The 21,885-nt window shown below is 36.5% G+C and overlaps 1 protein-coding gene across 6 annotated transcripts in view; it reads left to right on the top strand.

Annotated features, from left to right (window-relative positions):
• Positions 1-21,885, top strand: part of SLC38A4 (solute carrier family 38 member 4) — a 68,592-nt gene that overhangs the window by 26,574 nt on the left and 20,133 nt on the right. For 4 of the 6 annotated variants that reach the window (XR_012419734.1, XR_012419735.1, XM_005570641.4 and 1 more), the window contains exons 1-5: positions 2,621-2,700; positions 13,403-13,633; positions 17,969-18,059; positions 18,567-18,682; positions 21,464-21,537. Coding sequence is in view for 4 of the 6 variants with exons in the window: in XM_005570641.4 (XP_005570698.1) it covers positions 13,515-13,633; positions 17,969-18,059; positions 18,567-18,682; positions 21,464-21,537 (400 nt within the window). In the remaining 2 variants the exon portion in view is untranslated. Of the gene's footprint in view, positions 1-2,620; positions 2,701-13,402; positions 13,634-17,968; positions 18,060-18,566; positions 18,683-21,463; positions 21,538-21,885 lie in introns of those variants that run through there. The other 2 variants (XM_005570642.4, XM_074005907.1) reach the window with 1 other exon arrangement.

The following is a 21,885-nucleotide window of genomic DNA, read 5'->3' as shown; positions in this document are numbered from 1 at the left end:
GCAGTCTGTACTATTCCATTCCGTTCTCCTATTTTGCTCCAGAAGGTCTCTACTGCAGCCAGAATGATTCTCACTGTTGCCAGAATATACTTCTGGCATTTTAATTTTTAGCTTTTAATTTTAATCCAACATGCTAATTTACTGTAACTGTTTAGTATACTTGAAGATCAGAATTACAAGGATATTTTTCATCTAGGATGTCTTTCCTTTTCCTCTCCACCTACTAGGATCTCACATGGACTTTTAAGAGCTGGCTCAAGGTCTGCAGGCTCTCTGAAATCTTCAATGTCCTCAGCCCCTAGGGACTCTTTATTTCCTGGAGTCCTGGAGCATGCTGTGCAGTTCTGCTAACACTAATCAGGTTCTAGTCTGGGAAACCAAGTCTCCCTTTATGTGGATGTATCTTACCCCCAGCCCCTACCCCTATAGACACACAGACCAAATCTCATATATCTATTCATGGTGGCACATATTTGAATTTCTTATGTGAAGGTCAGGTTAAAGTGTTTGTCATCTCATTCCCAGACTTGTTTCATTATTCACTACTTATGTATTTTTCATTTTATTCATTTTTAAGGTCTGCCCATATTCTGATGATTAGCTCTTTCTATCACGATACATGAACCAAGCCTGAGCCTAACTGAATCTGTTGCATGTGCCATGCATTAAAATTCAAATAGCACAAGTCTATTACCAAATGTGCATGAGATTACATTGTGGTATGATTTTAATAAATATTCAAAACATTAAATTATAATGCTTGAGTCTGTGTTGTGCTTATGAAAGAAAAGTTATTGTGAGTTTTGTTGAGAGCGGATCATATATTTCATTAATTTTGGCCACATCTGAAAATGTCAAATGATCTAGGGAAAAAAATAGTCAAACAATTAACCAGATACATTATTATTTTAATTTATTAACTTTTGCCAAATTAGTTTTCATGTGTGTATATTTGATTTTTAAGTCAGTGTTAGAAAAGTTTTGTAATAAGAATTTTGCTATGTAGAGTAGGTTTAAAAGAAACATGATTAAACTCTTCAATAGAAGTCTCTAATGTGTGCTTTTAATTTTTATCCAATGCTAATTTACTATAATTATTTACTATACTTGAAGATCAGAATTACAACAAAGCCAAAGCTTACAATTTTAGCAAGAGTAAAACTTTAAGGATCTATACATTTATCTCCACCCTATTTTATATGATATTATAATTTAATGTAAAATTAACATATTGGAGTGCGTTCATTCTTGTTCGATTGACCCACTATCAAATGAAATTTTAACAGAATAGATTTGATTTTCTAACAATTATTGCAATTTTTTGCATGGTTAATCTTATATTTTTCTGATAACTGCAAACAGAAAGAAGTCTTAAATTGGAAGCATCACTATTAAATGATGGAAATAGAAATTTTAAAAGAATTTTTTTGAGATTTCTCTACCATTAAAATTGGTACATTTGTTATTATCACTGTTCCCCTAGACCATAATACTTCTCATCTAATAAAAGACAAAACTATGGGGTAACTCTAAAAAATAGACAATGAGCTAAGAGACAAGTAAAAGTAAGTTTACCATACTAAGCAGTTAATAGACCAAACAGGCACATTTGGAAAGGAAAAAAAAATAGTTAACTACACATTTTGTTTAATGTTTAATGTTTTGCATCGACTTAAGAATGTTTTACTCAAGGAGCAATGTTTAGTTTTCTTTTATAGAAATAGGAATTGACACATCTGCTGTAATCTAGCATTGCTTCTGATTGGTTATTAGATCATTCATGTCATAAATACTTAAAAGGCAAAGAACTCTCAATTCTTGATTGGTTTGTGATTTGTTTCTCTTGCCTCACTTTCAGAGTAGTGTCTAGTTGATACATCTTAATAGCAGAATAAATAAATGATTTGCCAACATATACAATATGGTAGAGTTAAAAACTCTACCTCTGTCTACCTCTGACATGTGGAGAGCCAAGTAGATTTTTTTTAATGGAGAAAATAGCTACTTAAAAATTCTTTTAAAATGCCAAACAGCCTTTTGCCTACTCAGCACACTGCCTTTGGTGTAAGAGTGGTGGCTGATATTGGCCTGTGATTTCCAGCTTCATGGCATCTTGGGTACTGTTTGGAAGTGTTTGTTATTCTGTAAAATTTTTTCTGAAAAGGTCAACAACTCAAAAGAAAATAACTCTTTCACTATGTAATCAATATTTTCTGGAGATTTTGATTATAATGTTTCATTAAACAATCTGACCTCATAACTATTGTTATTGTATTGTTTTACTTTGACTTCAACTCATAAGTCTTTTGAAAAAGGAATATTTCTGTATTCATCAGTCAACCAACCTAGTAGAATTTTAATAGAGAATGACACCAACCATGCTAAAACTTCCAGTGATTATTTTATTGTATAAAAGCCAAAATTCTAAAAGCAAATAGAAATTGGTGTAACTGATAATCCAAATGTACAACGGTAAACTGACTTAGCTTCTCTTTTTTTTTTTTCAAGAGCTGACGCAAGTTGGACAGAAGGAGGTGTTGGGGTGAGGTGGTGGTGTTGATTGGCTTGTCTCGTTCACTCCCACTGGTCTTTAAATCAATGTCTAGATCTCTAAAGGTTCATAGAAGTTAAAGCTGTTACACAGGCCTGCCATTCCAAACAAGTCAGGAAAGCCTGCACAGGACTGGATAAATAATTAAGGTACAGCCGTTTTTACGTGAATATTTGCAGTGCTAAAATAATGCTTACTTTCTTATTTTTATTGTGTTGATTGTTTATTCATTACAAATTAAAATGTTTGAAAATACTAACTTCTTTTTCTCATTTTAGAAATGACCAATTCAGTACAATGTCAAACACTGAAATTATTTACCCAGGTCCTGATTGCAGTTTTCTTTTGCAGATAATTTTAGGTTTAAGCATAAAATTAGGACAGTGAATAATAAGAAAGGGAAACATTGCAAATACAACCAGTAAAATGTGTTTACTTATTTATATCTCCATGTTGATCATGGACTGTAATGAAGAATTGACACAATTTGTCTTAGGAAAAAATATGAAAGTTTGGAAGTACATTCACAATATTACTCTATTAAAGATTTTTGTTTATCTTGAAAACAAACAAAAAACTCACAAAATTTTTGACTAATCAAAGAAGGAACATCACTTTAGTGCAGCACATGTGAATGGCTAAGAGTTTGGGCTGCACCATTATCAAATGAAAAAGAAAAACTGTTGTGTCTACCTTTTCTTCTTAATTTGACCATTTTAGTTAAGGAGTATTTTTAGAACAAAGTTACTAAAAGAAACTAGGGAATTGAATGGAATATAAGCCTAACTTTAGATTTTGAAGGAGTAGAGTCAGTTATCTAAAAGTAGAGGTGTTCTCCTCGAATTTATTAATCAGACAGAGGAGAATTCCCAGTGGATTTACGTATTCCTATACCTTGAGTATCTTAGAGAGCATATGTGGATGGTTTTAGTTAAATGCCCAGGGTATAGTAAAACTAAGAGTGTTTTGTAACTCAGTGGAAGAATATTTGAATTGATGATATATATCACATTCATGAACACTGGGCTAAAAGTTTTAGTTTTGACAAAGTAAAGAAATTTAGGTGTGTTTTTAATAAAAGATTGCCATTTAGTTTATAATTCAAGATCCTCCAGTTCCGATTTATATTTAGATAGTGTTCTGGGATTTTCTTGAAAGTATTTACATTTATACTCCTAAGAAGTATGTAAGCAACATTTAAGATCTGAAAAATGTAGCTTTAATGACTCAACTTTTGAGTTTTCTTTAAACATGTATACAGTGTGCTTTAAGGTTATTGGAGCTATTTTTTAGTTATGTGAATTAGTTTAAAGAAAGTGAAAATAATTATTCCAGAGAAAAAGTACCTCTGGGAGTGGTCCAGTTACTATTATAATGAATGGAACTTACTGCATCCAGAGTTCATGACAGATTAGGTATCATGCATTAAAATGTGGAGCATAAAGAGTTCACTATGTTAATATCATGTATGCTACATATCCCTGTGCATTCTGGAAACTACTGTTTGGGAAAATATGAACTAAAATTTATGTGGCAATTTATGTTTAAGATGACTATATTTTCTTCTAAGATCAGAGCTAGAAAGTCTGTAAACAAAATCGCATATTCAAATCTTATGACCAGTCCTTTATACCTCATCAGATGGATGCTTTAATTCTTATATTAGCAAGCATGTAATCTTTTCAGCAATGGGAAAATACCCAGTAGTTGGTTATTTATCTTAACTTTTCTAGTTTTTCCTAGATATTACCTGTAAGCTATATCTGAGTTGGGGGGGGGGGGGAAGGAAATGCTAAAATATTAGCACTAGCAATGGGAAATAGTCAAGTAAGTACAGTTCTTCTGTTATTGTTGGTTTCTTCTTTAAGAGCTACCTCAGACTGAATACTTTTATGGAAGCTAATTTCTGTGAGAACTCATGCTATAGACCAACAAGCGCTCTCACTGACAAAATATGACAAGAATGGCATTGTTGGGGAAATTAAGAGAATTTAATATAAAGGTAATATTAGATTGTAGTGTGAAAGCTACATTCATTTATCTGTGGTACAGTGTGGATGTAGATTTAAATAAGTTCCTTGTATACAAGATGATTTGGCTTTTAGAAGTTGCATGACCCTTGCTCAACCAAAGGGTAAATGATAGGTGAGGCTATCTGCTACCTAAACCTAAATTTCAAAGTGAATTTGTCAGTACTGGGTAGGCATGAAAGATGAGACAGATAGCAATGCTGGGAAATCTGCTCTGGCAATATTAGCTCCCTTTTTCACTTTCACTTATCAGGTAAAATAAATGTTTACAGTAACTAGGGAAGGTCAGAACTTTTGCTTCTCGACTCAAGGACTGTTTCGCTTTCCAGATTTGATATCTTTCTTTGAAGTTGAACCATATAGGTAAAATTTAAGAAATTTACTATTTTGACACTCTTACACCCTGAATGTCTTAGGCACCCATCCAAAGAACAAGACATTACAACATTTAATAATTAGAATTTGGATATAAAGAATTAACTACTCAGACACTTAGATATCTTTTAATAAATATGATAAAAATGAAATTATTCTAATATGATAATATTCTAAATACTTGGTTTCAAGTTTTGACTTTGTATTTTCATGAAGAGTGAATTGAATTAACAATGCAGTTGAGCACTGCTGTGCTGGAAAATCCAGTCTGTTTCTGCAAGACCTCTTTGTATCACAGAGAAACTTAACTTTAATGAGGCGAAGGGCTAGACTACAGAAAATTCTGTTGAACTCAATTTGACTTTTCTTTTAGAAGCGTTTTGAACATTCTCTGTGCAACAAAGCTATTCTTTCTCCTGGCAATCAGAGGAGAGCATTTTCATTTCATTTTGAAGCATTATCCTATAAAACTGTAATCAAAAAGCATGCCTCTATCTATTAATATAACACAGATCATATAAAATTGCACTTATCTTAGTGGAATGTAACACTAGGCACTGTGTTAGATGCCAGGAATATGTAGAATCCACAACCCCAGCACCATTCCTATTCTCATGAAGTTTCCTGCCTAAGACAGCTAATTATCAAATAGGCAACTAAAAGAGTAAGTAGAAAGTGTGATAAATACTACGCAGGGGAGGAAAGCATATAGTGGCAGATGTAGTGTAATGTGGGGTCAGAGAAGGACACTCTGACCAATTGGCCTTTAAAGATTTTCAGGTTGGTTTAGTTAACATTAGGAGGGACCTGGCTAAGAATGTGGGGAACGGCAGTCCAAGCAGAGGGAACAGTGCCTTAAGAGGTCCTGCAGTGGCAATGGGGAGATGAAAGAAGCCCAGTATATTCAGATGGGATTCAGTATGAGATGAAAGAGCCATGTCTGGGTCGAAGTATATAGAGCTTCCAGTGTATTAGGAAATTTGACTTTCGTCTAAAAGTGATGACAAAATCACAATAGGGCCTTCAGTAGGGCAGCCATTCGGAATAACATAGTGGTCATGGAGATAGAAGTGGATGAATTCTAAATAAATGTTGAAAGAAGGACTGATAGGACTTGGTGATACACTGGACATGAGTAGCGGGTGAAGGATAGAGAATGGGACAGGCAGGTCTGCCCAGTGAGCGGTTGGGTGAATGAAGGTACCATGTTCTGAGATGGTAAACAGCAGAAGAATCTATGCCTATGAAAATTTTACGTTTCAATTACAGTATTTGCCAGCAATATTCTTTTCTATCCTACTCATGCAACAATTCTTTGATTAATTCAATACATATTTATTCCAAGAAAAAGGTAAAAATATTAATTATATTATGCTCTAAGAGTTTGCTCAAAATCTGTTTTAGTAGGCTGAGTTCCTCAGGTGCAAGGAGTCTGTTTTATTCATCCTCTGTGTCTTCCACAGTTTCTGATTAAATTTTAGCAATTATGATATAGTCTAAAGGCTTCAAGGTATATACTTTGTGCTGTAGACAGATGATTCAGAATATTTAGTTTCTCATAATGTGCTAATTCTTTTTGAATTGTGCATTTAACATTGTTCCCTTAAAATAGATCAGTAATATCATCTTCAAAGTTAAGATATAAGCTATGAAAACATGTCCCAACTTTTGTGAGAGCTCCCTTGGCCAAGGCAAAAATGGAATACTTTTTTTTTTTTTTTGAGACGGAATCTTCCTTTGTCGCCCAGGCTGGAATGTAGTGGTGCGATCTCTGCTCACTGCAACCTCCAATCCCGGTTCAAGCCATTCTCCTGCCTCAGCCTCCTGATTAGCTGGGACTACAGGCATGCACCACCACGCCCAGCTAATTTTTGTATTTTTAGTCGAGATGGAGTTTCACCATGTTGGCCAGGCTGGTCTCAAACTCCTGACCTCAGGAGATAGACCCTCCTCAGCCTCCCAAAGCGCTGGGATTACAGACGTAAACTACCATGCCCACCCCAATAAATATTTTATATATGCTAAAACAGTGTAAAATTAGGTCTTAATTTGTGCATTTGTGAAGGGGCACCTACCTCACTCATAATGTTTGTGAGAGTTTTGAGACTTCAAAGTCCTCTTGTAAGTGTCTAATTTTGCATATGAAATACTATGTATGTTTGCAGGTAGATAAAGACATCAATTCAATTCTGATTACTGGAAGAGAGAAAACAGATTTAAATTTATTGAAGGCCTACTATATGCCAAACTTTGACACTCATTATCTCATTTACATTCTCACAACTCTGCTTTGTGGTAAATAATATTACCTTCATTTCATAGAAGATGGAAAAGACAGAAGTTAGTTAATGTAGCCAGGATTTATACCCAGTTTTGCTTACTGCCAAAGCCATAGTTCCTGTTCCCTGATTAGGCTTTAGTTCTCTGTAGTAGAGACAGCAATACAAAGGTGGCATAGCATGGAGGCCACTCAACTTGGTGCCTCCATTACCTCATCTGTACAATGGGAATAAGAAAAAAATTGTACTCACCTGAGAGGACCGCTCTGAAGAATTGATAGACGCAAGGCCTTAAAACAGTGGCTGGCATGTGGTAAGGGCCATATGAGTGTTTGATGTATCTTCTTTAAAAAAATTCTTGGATTAGCATGGCTTAATGCAAATGAAATGAATGAGGTTCTTATTAATATACAAAGTAGAACAGACTGTAACTGAAGCTTCTGGACTGCAGTCATGTATACTAACAGCAGCAAAGATCTCAGCCCCACTGCCCCTTCCTCAGAGAACCCTTCCCTGATCTCGTAGACTAAGTTGGATACTATGAAAGACACTGCTATGGCCCCTTACAGGGGCTGGATAAATTAAGGATGGGGGAGGGAGGGAAGCATGCCAGTCACTGTGACCCACATGTGCAAATGACCTGAGATGTAGAGAACACGGTGAATTTCTGGAATGGAAAGACTAGTGTAGCTAGAACACTAAGGTGAGGAGAGTGTGGAAGGAGATGAGATCAGAGATGTGAGTGGACCAGGTAGAATGTTACTAGGATTGTTCAGAATTTTGGACTTTATCCTCAGAGTAAAGTGAAGACATTACAGGGTTTTAAGCAAATAAAGGATATCATCTGTGTTGTTGCTGTTATGTTTCAAATATCCCTCTGGCTATTGGATGAAGAATGAATGGTAGGGGCAGTTAAGGAAGGCAAAAGAGAATTCAAGATCAATTAGGAGATTTTTACAGTAGACATGATAGTAGCGTGGACAAGAGTGAAGGTGAAAGAGATGAAAAGAAAAAGACTAACTTGAGAAATACTTCAATTCATTGTAAAAGTCAACCAGGCTTTTGTAAAGAACTGGATGTGGAAGGTAATAAAGAAAAATTTATAATAGAAGGCTCTTATGCTTTTGACTTGAATAACTGGATAAATGGTGACAACATTCTTTGGAGCGGAAACATTGGAAGAAGAGGGCCTATCACAAGTAGACTTTGGGCACATTGAATTTAAACTGCTTTTGAGATATATAGATGACATTTAGGCCCCCGAACACATGGAACTCGAGGGCCCAGGAGAAGCCTAGGCTGATGTAACTTGAGGAGTCTTTGTTATATGTATTTGTCGGAGTTCTCCAGAGAAACAGAACCAAGTGGAGATAAATAGATAGACAGACAGGTATAGAGGTATATAGATATAAGATGACATTTATCATGGGAATTGGCTTTCATGATTATGGAGCTAAGAGGTCTCAAAATATCTGCAAGCTGGAGAGCCGGAAAAGCTGGTGGTATAATTTAATCTGAGGCCGAAGGCTGAGAAACAGGATGCTGCTGGTATAAGTATCAGAATTGCAAGATCTGGGACACAGGAGCTCCAGTGTTCAAGGGCAAGAGAAGGCAGGAGAAGATGGATGTCCTAGCTCAAGCAGAGAGAGTAAATTTGCCCTTCCTCTGCCTTTTTGTTCTATCTGGAACCTGGAGTGGTTGGAGGATGCTCACCTTCAGTGGGGAGAGTGGATCTTTTTTACTCAGTCTATTGATTCAAAAGGTAATCTTTTCCAGAAACACCCTCACAGACACACCCCAATATAAAGTTTTACTTGCTATCTTCCCATCCTTTAACACAGCCACAATGACATATAAAATTAACCATCACATTATATGAAGTCTTGGGAGTGGATTGGAAGAATGGGACTTAAGATCTAGCTTTAAGGAAGTCAAGCAATGAAACTTCACACAAAATCATATTTTTAAAAGGACAAACCACAAAAACTGTGAAAAGTAATAGTGGTGTCATCAGCAAAGAGAAATTTTTGAGAATTCCTGGAAGGCAGAAAGAAGATAGGGTTGGAAAATCTAAGAGAAAAGGAACCAAGATAAGTGTGTTTTTTCCCATAGGGTGCCCTGTAGTTAGCTTCAAGTTAAGTATATATAGACAAAGAGGAGGCATAGATCATGGGTAACCAGTGATCAGATATCCACCAAGGAACCTCAGTTTAGGCATGATAGTCTGTTTGGGATACTGTTTTTGACTATAGGATAAAGCTGTGATCCATTCTGTAAAGAAAGCTCAAGGAAGGATGCTAGTATAAGTATTAGGGCCTCTACTGCAGACAAAGAGGTATAACAAGCAGGAATGGAAGCTCTACCAAAAAGAAGATACATTAAAATGCTTCACTCCCAGAGTAACCACTCCTGGAGTGGCAGCTGTGTCTGGGAGTGGGATGCTCCTCCCACAGACAAGCAGCAGAAGAGCCGCTTGCACAGAACCTACAACGGAGCAGCCCATCAGTGAAATGGGCCCACACAATTTCAGAGAAGCTCTGAGTACCAGCTGTCCAAGCTAATTAATGCGCTCCGTCATTCACAAGTATGAACAGATAACCTAGGACACTCGAAACTAAGGAAAACGAGCAGCATGGAAGAGAAGGACCAAAGGGAACAAACAGAATAACTAACTTCAGAAGAAACATAATTTAGGGAACAAAAGGAACTTCTGAAAACCTCACATCAATATCCTTAGAAAAATCTGAGACAATATTGTATCCATAAAACAAAGAAAGTGATATGAAAAAAGAGAAAGAGGATAAGAGCAAATTATTAGAAATTAAGAGCGTGATTGAGAAAAATAGTCAGCTGACAAGTTGAAAAATGAAACGGATATAGCTGAAGGTGAAATTTGTTATTTTGGATGTGACATTGAGGAAATATTCCTGGACATCGAGCAATAATGAACAGATCGAACATAAACAGAAAAGCTTAGCAATATGGATCAAGAGGTCCAATACCTGATTAATAAAAGTTTTAGGAGCAAACAAAGGGGAAGAAATAGTTTTCTTTTTAAATAGTAGAACTTTTTTTATTTTTAGAAGAAAATGTGTCTTCTACAGAAGACAGACACAAGCCTTTTGATTGAATGGGCCCTCTGCATGCTGAGTATGATGAATTTTAAAAGCAACTCACATCTAGTTACGTCGTAATAAAAAGATAAGGATAAAAATTCTAAAATCCTCAGAAAGACATTGATAAGTTATCTATAAAGAAATAAGAACAAGACTCATCTATAGAAGCTAGAATGGAGAAATTTCTTCAATATTCTAAAGGAAAATGCTTCTGAATCTAGAATTCAAACAATTGATAAAGTTTGAAGGCAAAATAAAGACGTTTTCCAACATGAAACAACTCAGAAATTCTATTTACGGACATAGGCTCATTCTGTGAAAAAAGTTATTCAAGGCATTATTTTAGCATAATGCAAAATAAACTGCAGAAAGAAGATAGAATGGCGTTCAAGAAACTAGCAGCTGAGAAAGACTCAGAGGTTGGAGGAGGAAGCCATTCAGAATGAGAAAGAGCATAGAAAATTTGCTTTCAAAGTTTTGGTAATATAGAATTATATTTTATTTGTGTCAAATATCCCACTTTGTCTTTAGGGCATACTATTTATATAATGATAATACTGTAATTGCTGCTTATTGGTTTTACATGTTTAGAAACAACCTACAAGCAAGTTATGACACATTTGTTTCACAGAACAAGATGAAAATATTATGATCTTCAAATTGTAAAAGCATGTTATTAACTAAAATAATTATGAGTGTAGGGGAAGGAAGAAAAGAAAAAGTATGCTAATATCCTTATTTTTTGTAGGTAACCAGTCTAAAATCAGTAAACCAAGTCTAAAAAGCTTTAGTGAATTATTTAGATCTAGAATGGCTCATTTTAAATGACAAGCTAAAAGCAGAAACCATCAGCAGTGGTTGCTGCTGGGAAGTGAGACTGGTGCTGTGTGAAGAGTGAGAGAAACCTTTGTACTCATTTAGTGAGTTTTTTTTTTTTTTTTTTCTCTTAACCATATGCAAGTCTTACTTCTATTCTCTCTTAGCTTTTAACCTGTTTCTTCTTTTTTCTTTTTTTTTTTTTTTTTTTTGAGACGGAGTCTCGCTCTGTCGCCCAGGCTGGAGTGCAGTGGCCGGATCTCAGCTCACTGCAAGCTCCGCCTCCCGGGTTCACGCCATTCTCCTGCCTCAGCCTCCCGAGTAGCTGGGACTACAGGCGCCCGCCACCTCGCCCGGCTAGTTTTTTGTATTTTTTAGTAGAGACGGGGTTTCACCATGTTAGCCAGGATGGTCTCGATCTTCTGACCTCGTGATCCACCCGTCTCGGCCTCCCAAAGTGCTGGGATTACAGGCTTGAGCCACCGCGCCCGGCCTAACCTGTTTCTTTAGATCTTTTATGTACATACACTTAGGCTGCCTTATATTAATAATAGATTCATTTTTGTTCCTCCTGCTTAAAACACTGTGTGCTATTTTTTTTAAATTCTGAGAACTGCTTTCTTTATTTCTGGACAATTCTCTGCCATTATCTCTTTCTGTTTTGTCTCACCCTAGTCTTACAATTGTCTATATTGGAATGACTATTAGTATGTGTTTGAACTTGTAATTCTTATTTCCCCCATTCCTCTTAACTTCTTGTTTGTATTTTCCATTTTTTAATCTCTTCGTGCTATAATTTGAGTGATTTCCACACATCTTTCAATTTTATGACTCTTCCTTCAGCTGAGTTTTTTTTTTTTTCAATGATTCTATTTTTTCTTTTTTTTTTTAGAATTCCTTTTTTGACTCTTTTTCCAACTAGCCTGTTCTCCTTTTATATTCCTTTATGTTTTTATTCTGTGAAAGTTATTCTCTTATTTTGAATGTTTTCTTTTACTTTTCATTATAATAATGTAAAAGTCCCTTTTAAATTGCTTTGTTATTTGTAGTTCCTTATATGTGAATTTTATCATTTCTTGCGCCTACCGGCACTCTTACTAGTGAGTTTCCATGTGTGTTTTATATGTTTTGTAATTTGAGGATGTGAACTTTTCCCAGGTATGAGTTATCTTCCAAAAAAGTACTGCCATGGCACTGGGTTGTGGAGGTATTCCCATGTGGTAGTTTCTGTTTGTCAGAGGAATTGCAGATTTTGTGACTTCTGGAGCAATTTTTATGTTAGTTTCTCTGCTCAAGATTTCCTTATCAAATGGGTATTGCACATTTCAGGACCACACCTTTCAAGAGTGATAGTGTTTCTCCTAATATAATGGTTCAATGATAACTGAATGAATCTAACGGTAAGAATTTCAGAAGAAATTATATCAACAACATATAGTAGATTCAGGGCATTTTTCAAAAACACAATGCCAGTCCACCCCTTTTCACTTTACAGTTGAGGAAAATGAGGTCCCCAAATGTTAAATGACTTATGCTGAGATCCAATGAATTAAAGGCAGAGCAGAGCCTAAAATCTAGATCTCTTTGCTGTTAAAATACATTTTAATTTGACATAGATGATGACTGATGCTGACCCAGAGGTAAATCTGAACTTTCTTTTGTTACTGTTCTTAACTTTGGTTTCAGGATCCAAGTGCCTAGAAAGTGACTTCCTAAACTTGATCCTCACCTATGTTGCATATTATCAAGCATTTGCTGGTGTTAATTCTTTTCTGTCCAATTAAATTAAAGCAGTAATTTTCTTTCTAGTTATTGCTAGTAGAGACACTGGTAGATTCTGCCTTGGCAGACCTTCCTTTGTCAAGAATTTACTTTTGTCTTCCTTTCTTTTAAAACATGCATCCCACTCACAAATACCTAAATTTCCTTGAAGACTGCTGCCATGTCTTAAGATTTTTTTTTCTATAGTGACTAGTAAGACCTGCCATTTTCATTACACATAGACACTCTATAAATATCTGCTAATTTAGCAATTATTAGTAATTTCCTTTCTTCTCTTCCATTTTTTCTTTCTTGTATTGGGTAAAGGAACCTTTCAGGATTTGCTTACGTAAAATTTTCAGGAGTTACCTTCCTTCCTCCCTTTTACAGAGAGCATACAAAATGTAGATGATTCATATTCACTTATTTCATTTAAATAAAATTATAATGATGTATGTTGTGTTCTGTTTGCAGAACAGAGTGTTCTGAACATCAACACAAAGTGGAAGAACCTTAAGCTGAACGTACAGTATATTATTTACACTGAAGGGGCTTGTGTGTGGACAAGAAAGCGCTGACAGCTCAAATGGATCCCATGGAACTGAGAAATGTCAACATCGAACCAGATGATGAGAGCAGCAGCGGAGAGAGTGTTCCAGATAGCTACATCAGGATAGGAAATTCAGAAAAGGCAGCAATGAGCAGGTATGGGGTTAAAAATTACTAGGTTCCATGGAAAAATAAGACAAGATGTGGACATGGAAAACAAGGGTCTTGATGGGACGAATTGGATTTATTACAGGTAAATTTGAGATAACAATGATATTGATGCTAGCACATCAATTCCCTGGTCCTGAAATACACTGATAATGTCAATCTATTTTGTGACTATTTAGAATTGAGGTTACAATGTCCTTGTCTCTATTAATAATGTGTAATAATTTTAATTATATTAGCCTCTTGCTCCTCTTACCTTTCTCAGATTCCTCTTTGTTGCTACACCTCCTGGTTTCTGTAGGGATTCTTTTCTCTCTAAATGTATCCTCTGGGCAAGCTCACTCACAACAATTATGGCCTCACCAACTGAATATATGCCATATCCCCAGCCTGTTAAATTTCTCTACTGAATATTTCAGATCATTATATCTGGCTGTCTACTACACATCTCTACTGGACCACTACTGTGTCTGAATTGCCTCATTTATAAAGTTAAACCTGTAATGTCTAATATTGAACTGCTATCTTTCTCTTCAAAACCAGCTTCTCCTCTAGTAATCCCCATCGTAGTGAAAATCACTGCTGTCATCTAGCAACTCACTCAAAAGCCCCTAGGTGTAAACTTTGACCCACATAGCCAATGGTCAGTCATACCCAGTTGGTTTGACCTTATTAATGCTTCAAATACACCCACTTTTCTGTACCCATTCTACTGTGGTCTTACCTTAGGCCTGCATTAAATGCGAGATAGGGAGAGTCCTGATTTGTCTCCCTGTCTTACATTTTGCTCTCCTCTGTCTAGCCCTCTACCCTCCTGCAAGAGTAATCTCTTAAAATTGCAAATTGAATCAATTTCCATCCTTAGATAAAACCCTTCTGCACCTCTCCAATAGCAATAAGAGAAAGTAGATTACACACTGCTGGGCACATAAGGTCCTTTGTGATCTGTTCTTGACCTGCTGCTCCTGTCCTGTTTTTTTGCCCTCTCCTTATCTGTTACTTGTTGCCTTCACTCATTCTGCTCCAACTGCCTGGAATCAGTCACCTGCTCCCCCTTTCTCCGTGTTGACGCCTCTTGTCCTTCAAGAATCAGCTCAACGTTAGGTCTCCTATGCAGCCTTTTCCAAATTACTCTACTCCCCCACGTAGAAGTGACCGCCCCTCCTTTGTGTACCCTCTCCTTGTGCAGATGTTAATTACATCACTACTACAGGTTAATGGCCTCTGTGGTCCCACCACCTGCCACATTGTCTGGTGCATAGTAAGTGCACAATAGTTATTTGATAAGTCAATTGATTTCCCACAAAATGTTATATTGAGTTGTACATGATTCAGGATGCTCAGAGGGGAATTTTTGACCAAATCTAGGCCTGAAATAGAGAATATTATGCTCAAACAAAGACTTCTCATTTTATCCACAGCACCCAGAAAAATCCATCAGGAGAAAGCACTGTTCTTCCTTCAAGTAGCTCAGTGCAATGAACTTTAGGGATGTTGGACTAGGGAGGCCACTAAGATGTAAATTATGGCATTTTCTAAATCAGGTGACCCTTGAGGAAACACTAGGGTGGTAGAAGATAGGGCTTTGGAGTCTGCAAGTAGTTGCCTGACTTTAGAGAAGCTCTTTGTCCTCTTTGAGCTTCAGTGGAAAATGTAAAATGGCAAACCAACAGCTACTTTTCAAGGATGAGATGGGTGCCCAGAATACAGATGACATCCAATACTTTTTTATTACTTCTCCTTCACTGCATTACCCTCAGTAAATTGATTCAAACCTGAGGATGCTTGTTTCTGAGAGGGATGTACACAAATATGAGCTCTGCCGAGGTTGACAGAGCTGAAGGGGACACCCTCCTAAGAACTGTCATAGCGTCATTCCACTTGATCCTCAAAAGCCAGAATGGAAAGAGCATGAATGCTTTTGTTAAGCTTCATGCAATGTGTTCCGAACCACTCACAGTGACTTACCTTTTATCTCCTAGCTTAAACATAGGTAATCATTTTGCAGTTTTAAAAATCAGTTTAAAGAGATGGGTTTTATCTATGTGTGGTTTGGATTGAACCCTTAAATGGAAATTTTTGAGAAATTCAACATAATGTATTTATTTGTGATCATTATACTTGCGTTTTCAATACATGCTGGGTTTGGTATCAAAACATTTAACATACTGGGGACATTTCTCATCTATTTTATACAATCTTGGCATGTTTAGTGACTACAACTCATCTCATGCCGAAATAAGAACATGCAAATGCCTCAAAGAAAGAAAATCTGTTTACTTTCAAATTCTCAATTTTAAAAACTACTCATGGAATACAGATTTTAGTTTATTGATTAAAATAAAGAGTGTTGGACATTCCAGAGTTTAAATTCTAGGTGGTACTTTTGTTTTTATAGTCCTCAGGCCCATTTTAGGCTTCATTTTATCCTGTCATTTCAGTCTCCAACTGTGAACATTAGGTACCAGTCTTCACATAGCAGGTACATTAATTACAGACCATTAATGTAAACCACAAAAGAGTGGTGGGGGGGGGGCGTGTATGGAAATGGAAGGATGCAACAACTGAGGGCATTGTGCTTTCTATGAGAAATATGGGGAGAAGGCCAGGAAATATTCTTAACTTGTGTACTCAGAGCTATTTATGCCTTGAGTTCTAGAAAAGCACATAAAACTTTGTGATTTTGTCTGCTGTTTCTATCTACATCTCATACTGTTTTTTGTTCTCAAAAAGTAACCCCACCATCCTCTTTCGTCTCCAGGTTATTTTCAGGATTAGTTTCTGTTATAAAAAATAGTTTGTACAGGTCTCGTAGAATGATTTTTTTCTATCTTATTTCTAAGGTTTATTTATTTATTTATTTATTTATTTATTTATTTATTTATTTATTGAGACAGAGTTTCACTCTTGTGGCCCATGCTGGAGTGCAATGGTGCGATCTCGGCTCACTGCAACCTCCACCTCCCAGGTTCAAGCGATTTTCCTGCTTCAGCCTCCTGAGCAGCTGGGATTACAGGCGCCTGCCACCACACCTGGCTAACTTTTTGTATTTCTAGTAGAGACGAAGTTTCACCATGGTGGCCAGGCTGGTCTCGAACTCCTGACCTCAGGTTATCCACCCGCCTTGGCCTCCCAAAGTGCTGGGATTATAGGCATGAGCCACTATGCCTGGCCTCTAGGATTATATTAATAGAACAATCTTTAATTATTTTATCTTTCTTTTCATGTAGGAAATGTCCTAAAATTTTCAACCCATCAATTTGAAAGCACTTTTAAAATCATACATAGTTTAGCATTTTATATAAAAACAACTAAAAAGTCTGTGACATTTTGCAATATAAAAATGCAATGGCAGCAGCAGGCCTTATTAATTGAGCCTCTTGGAAATGTGGCTGGTCCTAGGTCCGTAGCTTCAAAAGCCCTGGCGTGTAACTGCAGGAGCTGACCAGCACAGCTCTGTGACCAAGTTGTACAGCTTCTAGCCTGTGTCCAAGAAAACCACAATCACAATGTTCTGTGGATAGTGACATATTAAAGTTTTCTTTCCCTCTCAACTCTTCTGCCAATTCATTGAATTGCTTTCATAATTTCCTTGGTTTCATTCATTATCTGTTAATAATCCATGCACATTTTGAGAGTAATTAAAATGCATATGCACACACAGAAACAACCAACACAACACAGAGCTACCACTGAATTACTTTCCAATAAGAGATATATGTATAAATGATTGTACCAAAAAGAGAAAAAAAGGAAAATACCAGCTATAGGGCCCTGCCTGGGACCGCTTGGTGCCGGAGGGAGAATGGGGTCTCCCTCTGGGTATGGGAGGGTATGGGCCTGCTGCTTCACCTTTCTGAGCCACAGTTCCCTGTAGGAATATTTTGAGCATCACAGTGCCTAAGCATTTAATAAATATTTGTTGAATTAATAAAATCATCTGATTATAGTGTGGTAGTAGTTCAGAAAACTCTGACATAACCCTATACTCTTTCTTTGGGAGGGCTCTAAATGGGAACACAATTAGTTGTAGTTAGTCTCTTGCATAGCTGATGTGAGAAAGAAGAAATGTAGTATAAACAATTTTTTAATAATATTTCCTTCCTTCATAACATCCTTCTTCCATCCCAAAATATAGTTGTAAATGGAGTTCAGTTGTTGGTCTGGAATGACCACTAGTGTGAAGGAGGAAAAGAAAAATGAATTCGGGCATCTAATTTTTCCTCCTCTGATTACTTAGACCACCTGAAACATACAAAAGATTCAGAGCATATATATAGATGTTTTCACTTTCTTATTTGTGTGTGTGTGTGTGTTGTTCAGTCAATTTGCTAACGAAGACGCTGAAAGTCAGAAATTCCTGACAAATGGATTTTTGGGGAAAAAGAAGCTGGCAGATTACGGTGATGAACATGTAAGTGAATCTATGTTTTCAGGCAATAAACGGGACTGAGGGTGTCTGATCTACCTAGGTCTCTGTGGGAAAACAATGTGACTGAAATTTTCCAAGCCTTGATCAGCACATTCTCTGTTTATTCAGGCCCTTACTGGAATAAGGGCTTGTTTTTTCCTGTTCGCCATATGGCTGCATAAATCATTTATGAAATTTATGTGTTTTGGGGGGAAATCATTCTAACCCAAAGGTAATCTGCAATCATACATGTTTTCCCTTCTTTATGTGACTCCCCTTGTAATTTGTATTTTTACCAAGGCCTCTGCTTTTGTAAAACCAAGCACTGCATTCCATTGAAAATTACATGCTTTTACTGATCTTGAATAATGGCTTTACTCACTGTAATTTTATCTTAGTCTTCAATTTTGGACTGTAATCTGCAGAAAATATAATGTGAGAATAAGGATAACCCCTAAAGGTTTGCCCTTTGGCAAATGTTTGCTTATAATGCATCCCTTCTTCTTCAAGCATCCCGGAACCACTTCCTTTGGAATGTCTTCATTCAACCTAAGTAATGCCATCATGGGCAGTGGGATCCTGGGCTTGTCCTATGCCATGGCCAACACAGGGATCATACTTTTTATGTAAGTGAATGTGTATGTCTACCTTTGGTGATGAAGTCCATGCATACCTGGTGGCTCTTTCAATTAACAATCTCAAGTTTGATCTTTGTGAACATGAAGGAACTGAGAAATATTAGTGAATTCCTCTGGCTTTTAGATAGAACTGCAACCTGAGGAAAAAGTCAGAGGAGGCTACTCATGGTACTTGGTCACCCAACCATCCCTAACCCAATGGCAGAAAGTGTATGTGCTCAACCAACCAAAGTGCTGGAGCAGCCTCGCCAGAAGAATTTTGTTGTTCAGTAGATACTTGAAATAATTTGGTGTTTAGCAGCCAAAAAGATCTTTCCCAGAAGCAAATCTAATTTTATCTCACTCTCAGGAAAGAAACAACTAAGTCTAAGGCCCTGCATGCCCTGGCCTACCTTATGTCCCATTCCCTGTGCCCCTGTGTGACAGATACACTGGGCACAATTGCCTTCTCTCCATCCCATGAAGATGCCACATTCCCTCTCACCACTGGACCTTTGCACATGGTCTCGGAACCCTCTTCTCTATCTTCTTCATCTAGTTAACTCTTCATATGTCAGTTCAGCCTCACCTGAATACTGCCTGCCCTGATCTCCATGACTGGGGCAAATCACCACATCATACACTCACCACAGTTTTAATGTTTTAGTGCCATTTGTCTGAATCATTTTGTTAATATCTGTCTCTCTTGCTAGACTATAAGCTCTAGAAAGTTGAGCCCATGTCTGTTTCTACTCACCAATGTCTCTACCTCCAAATCTAGAGCAGTGCCTGGTACAGGAAATATTTGTTGAGTGACCAAACCTTATTCCTAAACCTACGCACTTTCACCCAACTTGTCCAAATGCTGCCTAAGGATAGCGGCATCTGGTAGTTGACCTGTTGGGTGGATACTGCACTGTCTATGACAGACAACAACAGACGTTTATGTGCGTCATGTACAGCCTGGTATTTTCCAAGATATAGTTGGCATCAGTGGAATTTTTCACAAGAATAAAGTCTGATGTTAGGCACCACTGTGGACACAGATCCTAATCCCAAATGCAATGCTAGAGAGTTAAATAACTGTCTAAGAATGCAACATTTATATCATAAATATGTGCTGTTTATGTTCTGAATATCACGTATGATTAGTAATCATACAGCTATTTGAGGGCTAAGGATCAGGACTATAAATATTTATCTTGTGTTAGTGCTTTGAACTGTTTTATGTATTATATTCTTTAGCTGAATGGGTTTTTATATCAACTTTACTTTTATGTAAGCCATGTTTTGAAATAAACTAGGATTTTAATAATCTGAATTTTAATAGCCATATATATAGTCATATATTTGTATGTTTTTGTAGTGTGCATTACCTCTAAGACAAAAAAGCTGCCCTTCCTTATTAATTATACAATACCATTAAAATGAATTAGGAAGTTATAGATCACTGATAAATAGAAATAGGAAAAACTTCACCCAATCCTACAGTCATAGATCATCTTCATGAGAGAAGAATATTCCACTTTTTAAAATGAGGGCCTCATTTTTTAGCAGATTAATTTGGTCAGAACAATTAAATCACTAAACATGATGGGGTGTGTTTTGTGTGTCTAAGTAGCACAGACTGGGTTAAGCTTTCTCTCTTAATTTATAGCAAGTGACACAGTATTTTATTGGTTTTACTCTTAGTATTTTCTGCCAGAGAAAGTATATGTTTAGAATGCAGGGAATGTGCATTATTTTTCCAGGGAACAAAATTATGTAATCTGAATTACAATATTCCTTAAAAAGGGTTAAGTTCATAACGCATATGGAAAATTATAGGACTAAGTCATTGGTTAGTTCTGGCAGACATACTTTATGTAAAATAAGAGCACAATATAGCTACAGGGGTTATAAAATTTATAATTCATGGTCCAAATGTACATTTGTACTACTGATTTCATTGGGAACTACCAAAGGATTAGATCAATTGTGGGGAAAGTGTATTTTTTTAAAATAAATAGAGATAAAGATTTTTTTCTGAATTCGAGGTAAAAGTTGGCATTGTTTCTCCATTTATTATGTAGATGCTTCTATCAACATTCTTATTTTTGCGCTCCAAATCTTAGATTTGGAAAAATACCAATCAGTATAAACATAAAGAAACTATACATGCATGTGGGGGTCCTGACACCAGAAGTGACTCTGAAAGAAAAAAAAAAAGAGGAATTTTCCTGTCCCATCCTTAGCTTTCTCTGCTTTCTCTATTATATATGCAACTGCCTGCCCCTCTAGCTTACAAAGTGCTTTGTTATCTAATGCACAGGATCAGCAGTAATGCAGCTCAGACTACATGCTTTGGCTTTTGGATTCCTAGATTTCAGATTAAGGTTTAGTCAGACTATTGAATAGCCCTTTAATTCTAAGTGCTGATGTGAATATCATGCAAATATGATGTACATATTCCCATGTGCTGAGTAAGTAGATGTAGCATTTGCTAATTTTGCTACACACTTAGCATATAAGTTGTGAACCAGATTCTACCACGGCGTAACATTTAAAAAAAAAAAGTTAGGGACTTCAGGTAGTAGATTTGGACATGTAAAATACAGCACATTCTATTTCTATGACTTTAAAGGGTATGTGTAGAGTTCTGAAAAGAATTTCTCAGCCTCCCCCAAATCCACATACTTTTGGAAAGTCTATGATTGAAAAGATGAATGTGATCGTTTATTGTAACATCTAACAAAATTACATTTTATTTATTATAGAAACTTTATTACCTACTCTCTCTTCCCTTTACAGAATCATGCTGCTTGCTGTGGCAATATTATCATTGTATTCAGTTCACCTTTTATTAAAAACAGCAAAGGAAGGAGGTATGCTACCACTTGAGTTCAACACATTCTATTTTAATTCTCATAAAAGAGTATTTCAGTCTGTTGCTTCATAACCTTAGGATGATTGTAGTCAGTTTCACATTTCATTTTCTTCTGAGCCCAGTGATACAATCTCTCAGTGCTTTTAGTTGTTTGGGCAAGTGAGAGGCAGGAGGGAAAGTCAACTGAATCAGGTTCAAGACAAATAGAAAAAAGAAATTTCTGACATATGATAGAAATAACTGTTTTGATTTGCTACATGCAGTTAAAATAAATAAAGCCATTGATTCTTGTTTGGGGCACATTTTGATATATTGCTTATTGGTTTTTGAGGTTGCAACTTTTGGG

This window comes from Macaca fascicularis, chromosome 11 (assembly GCF_037993035.2).
Source record: "Macaca fascicularis isolate 582-1 chromosome 11, T2T-MFA8v1.1".
Taxonomy (NCBI): Eukaryota; Metazoa; Chordata; class Mammalia; order Primates; family Cercopithecidae; genus Macaca; species Macaca fascicularis.
This window is presented reverse-complemented; position numbering and strand designations above follow the sequence as displayed.